Consider the following 11,797-nt stretch of genomic DNA (forward strand, 5'->3'; position numbering starts at 1 on the left):
GGAACCCAGCTTATATTATCTATATACATTATTTATATACTGTGGCTTGGGAACCCAGCTTTTATTATCTATATACATTATTTATATACTAGCTTGGGAACCCAGCTTTTATTATCTATATACATTATTTATATACTAGCTTGGGAGCCCAGCTTTGATTATCTATATACATTATTTATATACTATCAATGTAGATAATGTCGATTTCAGATTTAATAATGTTTGTGGAAAATGGTTTTTATAGTTTTATAAATAGTTTTTTTTCTTTTCCAACAATATTGCCAAGAACAATTTAATACTTTTTAAAATTATACTCATTGATGACTACTTTTTATTTTTAATGTTTGATTCTTAAGAAACATTTTCAAATTACAAGTTTTTAAGAGAAGCTGCTAATTGACAACCTCTCGTTATTTAGATGTTTACGCTCATCTACCGGTTAAAAGATTGGTAGAAAGTTGAAATAGAAATAGATAGTCGTATGTATTGTATTGATATATTCGAAGACGATTGTATCAAGTAAATTACCGATATAAAAAAAAAGATCCAATTTTGCCAACAATAAAATCGAAACCACTTTCTTTACATTTGATTATACAGCTAGGTGTGCATCATGCCCCACCGGTGTACATTTTAATATCCGAGGTGGCCAACCTTTGCAGTCCTAATTTGGACTGTACCGCCAATTTCCAATTAATAAAGCGGCTGAGTATTGTGACATAACCATATATTCATTCATAAATAATTTGAGATAGTAAAGGTCTGAAAAATCGGGTTGCAAAGATAAGAATTGGAAAATTAGAGTTTGTGACAAAAACTCAATTTCTTACTCGCCTCTTACTCTATGCAACCTGATGAATTGTAGTCTATAGACTCCTAGTGAGAAATATAATTGATTTGGTTCGTTTTTCTCTCAATTTTTAAAGAGGCATTTTTCGAGATAAAAAGTGAGTATGCAAAAAAACGTTCGAAATATTTCCCATTAAAGGAGCAGTGTCTGATTTTGACCTTGTGTGCTGGTAGGTGTTGATCTCCTGTCATAACCTCTGAGCAGCTTATCTAGAACCATCAAGGGATCTACTGACTTAGTCCTAAAACAATCAAGATGAGATTCCCGATAAAAAATACAGTGTTACCAAAAACATGATGGGTATATGATGACGACCTAATATACCAAATGTATGACAATCAAAAGGTTGAATTTGTTTTCTGATTGGCATAGAGTCTCAAACTTTGTGAATTTCGGTTAACCATAGCAGAAGAAAGTTAAATGTATAAAAAAATTAACAATGAAGTCGCTTACTGTTATATTATTCTTAGCATATTTGCTCTAATTCATAATTGCAATGCTTGAATTTTTAACTTAGACAGATGTTAATTTACATTTATAATCTAAAAGGACCGTTTCACTTATCTTGGTAGTTTCAGGGTAAACTATATCTATTTGTTATTTATTGGAACTCGTAATACTTTTAAATAGTTTAAATAGTGTCTATACAAATGTAACATGCCATTGTACTCAAATTCTGAAAGATAAATCGTTTTTTTCTCCGGCCTCTGCAGTTATCTTTAAAAAGTAAAAATAATACAAATGAATAGCTAGCTAATAGGCAATTTAGTTTACCCTCAAATTACCCAAATAATTGAACTGTCCCTGTAAGAGTGGTAAAAAGTAATTTATTTCTGAATGCAAGCATTAATCTAATTATCCCTGTAATAGAAAACCTTAGTGAATATAAATATTTTGCTTTTTGGACATTATAATCGTGATTTATAATACATGGGTGTCCCACGGAACAAAATACATGAGAAACAACATAAAAATCGTTTTTTATCATTCATCAACTTTATCTTAAAAGTAAAAAAGTACTAACAATAATCTTCCTGGCATTTTCAAAATGTGGTCTGTCATTCTTATAAAGTTGTACTTTCAATATTTTTAGAGATATGAACAATTTCCATAAAAATTAGACAATTTTAGTTTATTTTTAAATTGAAATATGGACGAAATTCTCATATAAAGCCCAAATCTTGGAAAAAAATCATGCTTGTAAAGTAAAGGATAAAGATCAAAGGCGATTTTCAAGTTGCCTCTCAGTGTCATGTTTTTAGAGACACTCTTTATATTGTACATTGTAGAAAAATCTGTCTATTACATCATATTCAAAAAATACATTTTCATAATTTTGAATTTCAAAATATTTTGAAAAAAAAGTTATTTTGATAAACTTTGAAGAAAAAAAATCCCATTTTCATATGTGAGTGTAAAATTGACAAAAACAAGAGTAAAGTAAAAATATACTTGTCTCTCCAATGTTATTAAATATATCAGTATTTGACCTAAATCTTGTATTAGAATAAACCATATGTCCTAATGTAGTCGATTAGATACCATTCCCTCACATTATATCAAATATTAGAGGAAAATGAGCCTTTTGAAACATTTTAAAGGGAGTGCTTCCTAACGCTGAAAAAAAACAAAAAATATGAATATTTACAATTGCATTTCAGTAGCTCGAAAAAAACCCCAATCATACGCTTTCAGCGTCATCAAATAATCCAAAGGTTGTAGGCTCTTATGCAAAAATCTTTGAGGATTTTGAAAATTAATTCTTTAAAATTCTGAAATGCACTCAAGGATGAGTGCAGTAAACTTAAAGGCCAGGGCCTTGCGACACTTCAAAGTGGATCCAGCTTTGAGAACTAATGCAAATTCATATTGCAGTGTGGATCTCTGAGCTTCTTTCTAACTTTAGAACTAAAATATACATTGCTTTTCCTTTAAAATAGACAAATTTGAATGTATAACTATTTTAAATCCCGGCATTTTCCCAACCATTGTAAACAAACTATTGTAAAAGTTTTGTCTCAAAATTCTGGAAATTTAGCCTGTATTCATAAATCATTCAATAATAAGTAAAAACAAATAGATGAGTTGACTCTTCCCGTCCTCAGCAATAAGCTTAATAAAAAAATTTCTGAATAGATTATAAAACCAGCTTGAGAACCCGGCACTACACAGACTACCTATCTCCTTTCCCAGGGTGGGCTACGTAGGCCTAAGTTGACCCGGCACGACAGGCTACAGTTGTTGAATATAATACCCTTTTTTACAACTTTTATAGAAATACTCCAATTTTAAACATGAAACATAAAATTTATGAATTCAGTCTTTTTTTGAAGATTTGTATCCAAGGTATCCTTAAAAATTCCTTAATACAGATGTCTGCGGATTGGTCGTGTACAGTACTTGTACACAATAGAACATGCTGTGGAAAATATCGCATATTTTAGCTGATTAATGATCTCTGTAACTCTCTTATCTCTGGTTAGGCCAGAATCTCCTTATAATAAACAATTATGCAGTACACTCTCGGTATAGTTCATGGCCTATACAATTAGTAAAGGTTTAGCGTACATCATCACTCTATACACTATAACCTCGTTAATTAGCGTACATCATCGCTCTATACACTATAACCTCGTTGCCTAGGCCCCATGGTGATCATAGTTACTCCCGGCGTTTACCTGCGCTTGGTCGTAAATTACGATTTTAACTATTTAGCTACTCAACTTAGAATTTCAAAACCAAGCTAAGAATATTCCCGTGGTTCTCTCAAGTCCCCCCCACCCCCCAAAAAAAATAGGCAAATCGCTCCGGAGGTTCATGAGTTATGATCGAACTTACAAAAAAAATAAACAAACAAACGGACAACCACCCAAACTTTATATGTATACTATAAAACAAACAAACAAAGATTACAACTTTATAAATATAGATAATCCCATATAATAAATTAACCCTGCAAACCTGCAAACATACTAATCTAATAAGAACACACAAACCAACCAATCAAGTATACACACCAGGCCTGCTCTGCTACAAGAAATCATATCAAAAATTATCAAATACATTGCCTTGAAGAAAACCTAGATATTCTTTTTAACATAAACATTGTAAACCAGGTAGAGGGAGAAGGTCAAATTTACACAAAACTACTGGTCTAACATTGTCACCTCGTCGCTATACTTCAGTTCTACTTCTACTTCTACTAATCCTTCTCAATAGCTCTTTAATAAGCTTTATCACAGGCAGCCGTAGTACATTTGAATTTCCAAACCGGGCCAACCTTTCCGGTCCCAGTTTGTACTGCACCGCACGGACATTGGGTTGATAAAGAAGACAATCAACAGGACTAGCAAGGTTGACGCGGTCAGACTTTATGCTTCATATAGGTTCAATTTACTTTTATTAAAGTGGCAGAGGTGCGTGTTGTGGTTGAAAGTATCCAAAACTTCAATAATGAGCGTTATTTACAACGAATTCTAAATTGGTGTTTTCGAACAAAATTTTATTAAATAACTTTTTTACTGAAAGATTACGATTTTATCGATCGAAAAATTTGACTGAACAAGCAAATTTATTAAACAATCCCTCAGTAAGAGAGAAATTCATAAAATGATATTAATTCTTAATTCGATATCCAGCTTTTAACAAAAAAACTTCTGGTTTTGACAGCAAATTAACCAAATATGATTATTATACTATACACATAGGAATATATTTTTCAGTTTAAGTTGAACATATGAATTCAAGAAGAATTTAAACTCAAGATAAAATATTCAACTTGAGTTCAGAGTTTCATAACAAATTTTGTAAAGATAGGAGAATTTTCAGGAAGAATTGCAAAACAAGTTTTTCTCGTCTTTTGCAGATATTTGATCTGAGCTGAGATTTTAAAAGTCTAAACCCGAGTAAAACCAGTTCTTAGCGTCTACTTAGACCCAGTCTAGAGTTTTTAATGGCCTTTTGGTTTTAGTAAACACCAACCGATTTTGATTTTCGCTCTTTAAGGTTTGGGTCTCATAATTTTAAATTTCATAAAATCTAATATATTTGTAAATTTAAAATCTCGGGAATTATTTGAAGCGTAAAATGTGATCAAAGGTATGAACGTAAAGTTGTATTTACGTAAAGTTCGAATTTTCAAAATTTACATATCCTTGTAACAGCTGATCTGTCTGCTACAGAGAGAAAGTTTCTCATTGGTATAATCAGAACTAATATTGACTTGGATTCTATCTGAGCCCAAATCCGGGTTTTACTTGGGTTTAAGCTTTTAAACTCTTAGTTCTGGAGGCAGAGCTTACAGATTTTTAATCCAGTCAATGTTTATTCCATGGCCAATAGTCCTATTATTTCCATAAATTTTCCATTTCAAATTTTGGTTCAAATTGATCTAATTCGATTGTGAATTAGACATTGCTATCTTTGCATAAGAGGGTCATTTAAAATTACACTTACAGTCCCTTTAAGTAATATTTTAAAAATACTTCTAATGTAATAAGAACTGGAGTACAATCTCATAAAAAACATATGTCTGAAAAGTAATCCTTCTTCGGCATTTAAATCCTTTATTTGCAAATATTTAAATTACATAGGGTTTCCTTCGGAATTCCGGGTTACGGTTTAGGTACGGAAATGATCCGGGAATTTTTTCCATTTCCATCATGGAACAGGTTCCGGAACGATTTCCGGAACGATTTTTTTCGCGTAAACCAGAAATTTCCGGGACGTTGTTTCGGAATTACGGAACGTTCCGGAAATTTCCGGAATGTTCCAGAATATTGTTTTTGAAAGTGTTCGGAATAATCGTTCCGGAATTTTCAGGAAAAAGGTACCAGAATTACATCAACGCCTCCTAAACTTATGTAAAGACAAAACCAGTAAGTAAAACTAACAACGTTGGGTAGAATGCGCGCGCACTATAAGTTATTAGTCCAAGTTACTAGTTTGAATTGCGATAAACCAAGGGGGGGGGGGCTAGCACCTAGCAGAAGCATTCACGGGGGGGGGACAATAATCCTTGTGCCCCCTGAAATGTTAAGACAAAGTGGAAAACTACAGTGGAATAGTTTTGAATATTGATGAACTGTAGGCTTTCTAACTTTGTAAATATGAATTTAATTAAAATAAAAAATTATTTTTAAGTTCTGTAAGTCGTCTTTTTTATTCAACTTACATTCCGTAAACCAGAATTTTTCCAGTTTACGTAACGTAATCCGGTAATTTTTCCGGTTATATTACATAAATCTGAAAAATGTCCAGGTTACAAGATGGAAGTTTACGTAAGTTCTGTAAGTCGTCTCTTCTATTCAACTTCCATTCCGTAAGCCAGAACTTTTCCAGTTTACGTAACGTAATCCGGTAATTTTTCCGGTTATGTTACGTAAACCGGAAAAATTTCCGAATTATGTCTTGGAAACTGTAAATATTCTGGTTTCCATTTGATCCAGAATTATCCTGTAATTCCACTTTACGCAACAAATGTCCGGATCATTCCATTTTCAAAATGGAAATTTTGTTCCATAATTATGGAAACCCTAAATTATCACATCTATATTCAATAGTTGTAAAATGTATCTATATATTTCTCAACTAAATACACTAGAATACATACCTAAAAGTTATATTTTGTCAGCTATATTTTTTTATTGTTGTATTTTTGGCGGTTATATTATTAGCGTTATATTTTCCCCACCATCATATATATTTATATAAATAAATATTGTATATTTATATAATTATATGTTAGCGGTAGCTGGCCAAACGCATTAAGAAAACCCATGAGTATCGAGTAACCTCTTTCTTTAAATCAAAATATAATATTTTTTTTTAATCAAAGAAATTCGAAATTATATTTTTTCTTTAAAATTAGATTTTTTTCTTAGTGTTTTTAACATCCAACGGAGTTTACGAACCATAAATGTACATTTACTTTTTTTAAATATTTAAAAGTTTAGGTTGTAAATTGAAACCAAAGTTTTATTTCAAGGAATTCCTCCCGAGCTTGAAATATCCTGGTATCTGCCTGGTTTAATGGATCGGTGAAAATAAACACCAAACTCATAAAAATTCAATCATTTCTAAAAGATATGTTTTCGTGGAAGTAAAATTTAAGGAATTTTTGTAACCATGCAGAAAACGAAGCAAAAATGATCATTTTGTTTATTCTTTTTAATAAGGATCCTTTGTTTCATAGTTTTATCAGAGTAAACGTTTAAAGATTAGAGTTTTGAAGTGTTTAAACCTTATTATGTTTTTAACAATATTTTTATTTTTATTCTCAGTCCAAAAACTTTAAAAGTCTTAAATACTGGAACCTTATTGCCCATCACTAGTTTAATAAATAAATCAGAAGATTTTATTGTGTGGCACCTCATTTGGCCCAAGGGAAGGTTAAGAAACATATCCAGTGGAAATTTGAATCTATTATACTTTTAAAATCCACAAATGAAAATAAGAAAACCACTATTTTATTGTTTTTATCACAATAAAATGTGCAATTAATGAGCAAAGAAAGAAAACAAACTTAAAAGCACAAAAAACCCTAAAAGTCTAGTTATTTTATATTTTTCTAAATTTAGAAGTTACAAAAAAAAATGAGTTGAAAAAAATGGTTCTTAATATTCATTGTTTTGCTCTTTTAACTTTATCTAAGTAATGGTTTTCAAATAGAAAGCGAATATCATTGTTTCCGCAACAGAAATATGCAAAAACAATTTAAGAGAAGCCAAAATTGAAAACAGCTTTTTTCAGAGAGAAAACTAAGGGTTTCTCAATCATCCCAGACCAGAAATAAAGGTTGGCAAGTCCATCTTAAAATGAAAAGTCTCATTTGAGCTTTGTCATCAGTCCCATTAAGAATTGGATTTATTATACTTTTTATTAAATATAAAGATAAATGAAAATGCTTTTGTTGTTTACTGTTTTCAGATTTTCCAGTCTCAAGATACTAAATCTTTGGAATTAAATTGCATTCATCCCATTCAAGAACATGAGTTTCAAACTTAATTTTTTTATTTTTCTGATTTTGCGTTTTTATTTTGATAGAAAGAAACCATGATAACTTGTCACAACCTCAAATGGTAAGAAAAAAATTCTTTGGCACTTTTGTGAATCATTTAAAAAAAATTCTTAGTATTTTCTCTGCTTAAGTCGAAGAAAGAAACACAAATGACTACTTGGAGGCTTAAAAGAGCATAATCTATCTTCTCTTAATAAACCTTTATCATTAGCGAGAGATTGAAGTTTGCAGCAGCATATTGGATCCCCTCTGCTGGAGCGGAAGCCACCGGAGGGAAATGGTTTTTAGCAGAGGGAAAGCACAATTGTGATTTAATACTAATAATTCTACCGGAGGGATAGTAATTAACACTTGGGACACTAAATTCTCCATTGGAGGGATGGTAAATAACACTTGGGACACTAAATTCTCCATTGGAAGGATGGTAATTAACACTCAGGACACTAATTACTTGTCGTTATTAAATAATTTGCAAAAAATCTCTGATCAAAAAGTAACCCTCCAATTGGATGATTTTGAACGTCAATTTTGCGCTCAAACTCAGTAACTATACATCAATAAAACGTTTTATATGTCTCAAATAAATCCTAAAAAATTCTCCACAATACTAAATGCTCAGTTCAACTGCCGTACATTCCCTTTAAAAGATTGATTGCTCTGAAGGAATTTCTACAAAGTTTGTAACTTGCAGATGAGAACAAGAAATTAGATTTAAAGATTGTTGTGTTTGACATTTCTAGATTGACCAAAGGCAGATTAAACCAGGGAATAGGGATAAAGGGAAAGGAAATGGCGCTGGTCTGGCATGAGAAAGCCAGTCGCACTGCTTTGCAGACCAGTGCGATAAACTTTACACACACTCTTCTGGTACAGACACACAACTTGCCTACATTCAAGGAAATTGCAGAACAATCTCGTCAATTATAATTAAACTTGAATAACGAGTAGTTTATTGTAAACTTTAATCAAATTATATTATATATATATTGAAATATTGGCTTTTTAGTGTTGACTTAAGTAGGTAAATAATATATTCCATGCTTATTTAACTTATTTTTAAGTTAAAAATTAAAAATACACAAATGTACTCTCCTAGATTGTACAAATACAGAGATTCTTACGTACTGTATAGTGTATAAAGCTACAGTACACACCTTGGGTACGGTAAACTTTACACACACTCTTTTGGTAGAGACACACACACACATGACGTTTCCGCCCCCTGGATTAAACAATTTGTGAGAATTGACTAACAATGATTTCTCCCGAATAGAATGACATTATTTCTTCTTTCGATCTAGGCTGATTGTTATATAGAAAACAACTTATACATGAAAATACACTTTTTTAATGAACTGTCAAATTTGTTACTTCATAATTAAAAAGGAACATTTCGTCACATTTTTTCAAAGTCTTTTTGTTATCGCATTTTTTGTTTTAAAGAAGGCAGAAAAGCCTAGATAAAGATGTATGCTTATTTTCAATATATTTTTCTTTTAAAGAAATATTTTTTTTTTTAAATGGTTAATTTGTAAAATAATTAAGTTTAAATTTAACAATTATAATTTTTTAATCTTTGGGTACAGAGCATACAGAAATATTCTATTTCTAAATTTCTTTATCGAAACTCAAAGAAGCGTTGACTTTCTTCTTTTGCTCAGATCTGTGTCTATACTCTTGACTAACTAGCTCGTAATAAACTAGATCGTAAAAACCTTGCAGGGTGCAAGGTTTTTCTTTTATCTTAACTCCAAGGTCGGCATAATTTTTTTGTCTATGCATTCATTCAAAAACTAAAAAGGGAATCTCTAATAGTGTCTCCAATCGCTAATGGATAAAGGTTGATAGTGTAAAGCTTTCATCAGAGATCCTTTCCATTTTTCATCCTTTTTTATTCTTGTTTCCTTTTAACTGCTCGCTAGTTTTAGATTTATTTTCCACACACAGTATATCTTATGCACTTGTATAATAGATCTGGCAGTTTTGCCAATGATCAACAAAAAAGAATTGGTACCCCCAGCCTCTGCTCACCGAGTAATCATACCACTGCTTAGGATGGGGGTGTAAGGGTAACAGGTATGAGATATACCATAGGCCTCACTGTTAACATGTATTTCCACGTGGACAGATTTTAAAAGAAGATTAACCGGCCAAGCGTGTCGTCCCATCGCTTTAAAACAAGGTGAGTGATTTATAAAATAAATAAATAAAATGAATAAAGGTTTTTAACAAAAATGGTTGTTTTACTTGTTTTCAGCGTTCACAAACGTTATGAAGACACAAACCAACCCCAGCAACATCATCATTAATCTCTTCATTTTTTCATCTGAAATTTATATCTCCATAAAAATTAGAAAATGGTTATCATTATTCATTATGGAAATGTATAAAGCTCTTTGGACAAAAGAACTAAAATGTTTAACTATTGAAGGCACTTGAATTTACACATCTCCTGAAAAAATACTTTTTTTCTTTTTTTTTAAATCAAAAGATGCGAATCTACCAAATGTTTCAAAAAAATATGCAAAAACAATAATCCTGAAATATTCTTCAGTTCTGAAGTGTCCTCGCTGAAGTCACGATTTAAGTTGTTTCCATTTCGACAGAGAGGTTTTGACGATATATGTTGAGGTGAAGGGAAGGGGTGGTAGGACTTTAATGCACTATAATTAGATTATTCTAAAGAATGTCATTAATTCAAGTAATTACTTTTAATCGAACCATTCCAACAAAATTGGTGTTATTAAGATACAGGAAAATAGGAAACCCTTGGATTTTTACCTTTTTTCAAGCGTAAATGCAAGAAACCTCAGTTTCTTAAAATTTCTTTGTCTAGTTTTAGGCAATGATATTTTTGGAAATTAATGCATTTTTTCCACGCGTCATTGCTTAACATTTATTTATATGTGTGTCATAGATTGAATGAATAAATACAAATTTTTTTATATCTAAAAGATGATTATTTTTTATATTAGTTTATCTTTGAAAGAAATTGTCATTTTTCAAGATAAAAAAACGACGACATCTTCACATTGTTGATCTGAAAGAGATTTATTGAATATCTGTTGTGATTTAAACGTGACACTATTTAATTGGAGGCCTCGAATTTACTTTTCCGTAAAAGCATTATGAGATAATTATTTTTCTTCATGAAAGACTAATGTTATTATTTTGCTTGAAGGGGCTGTAAAGGAAAAATGAAAGGGGTATAGGATGAAACCTGAGAATCTCAGGAATTGAACGATACATATAAGACATCCATCTAATGTTCCTGCCTCGAGAAATTGATATAAAACTGTCTCAAATTTATGCAAAAAATCATATATATGCAATTTTGTATAAAAGTTGTACTATTAAACAGATCATATTTAACAAATGGCAACCAATCTGAAAACGACAATATCCCACAGAAGCCTGAGAATCTCAGGTTTTCTCCTATTATAATTTTTTTTCTTGCATTTTTAATAGATATAATTGATAATATTATTACATATAGTCCGTATAGTCCGCATTACGTCACCAGAACATCAGCCAATGGCAGTGCAGTATCGTTGTCACTTGATAAAGACGGAAACTGTATACTGCACTGCCATGTATCGTTTAACTTCTGAGATTCTCAGGTTTCAGCCAGTACCCCCTTTCATTTTTCCTTTACAGTCCCTTTAAACAATTAATACATTTTAGAAATAGTTACGTTGCTTTCACGACAAAATAATTATTTTACCAGCCAGATAAAAAAAAATAACGTTTTTTTGCGTTTCGAGTAATAGATTTGCTGTCAATGTTAATTGTTTTATTTTATTTTTCTTCACTAACTATGTTTCGAACAAAACTATTTTCAAGAAATATTTTAGTTATTGGAGAAATCTTCTCAGAGCTTTGTACATTGTGTAGTTGTGTACAATGTCAAAAAATATTTGATAGAATCT

At 31.1% G+C, this 11,797-nt stretch overlaps 1 protein-coding gene across 2 annotated transcripts in view; it reads right to left on the reverse strand.

The window, feature by feature from the left end:
* The window catches only part of LOC111699365 (glycine receptor subunit alpha-3), a 49,764-nt gene extending 39,574 nt beyond the window's left edge, over window positions 1-10,190 (reverse strand). For both annotated transcript variants that reach the window (XM_023470034.1, XM_023470035.1), the window contains exons 1-2: window positions 10,116-10,190; window positions 1,009-1,091 (exon numbers count right to left, since the gene is read on the reverse strand). In XM_023470034.1, the coding sequence (XP_023325802.1) occupies window positions 1,009-1,091; window positions 10,116-10,186 (154 nt within the window). In that variant the 5' untranslated portion in view covers window positions 10,187-10,190. The remainder of the gene's footprint in view (window positions 1-1,008; window positions 1,092-10,115) is intronic.
* Window positions 10,191-11,797: the final 1,607 nt, after the last annotated feature.

Source organism: Eurytemora carolleeae, unplaced genomic scaffold, assembly GCF_000591075.1.
Source record: "Eurytemora carolleeae unplaced genomic scaffold, Eaff_2.0 scaffold356, whole genome shotgun sequence".
NCBI classification, from domain to species: domain Eukaryota; kingdom Metazoa; phylum Arthropoda; class Copepoda; order Calanoida; family Temoridae; genus Eurytemora; species Eurytemora carolleeae.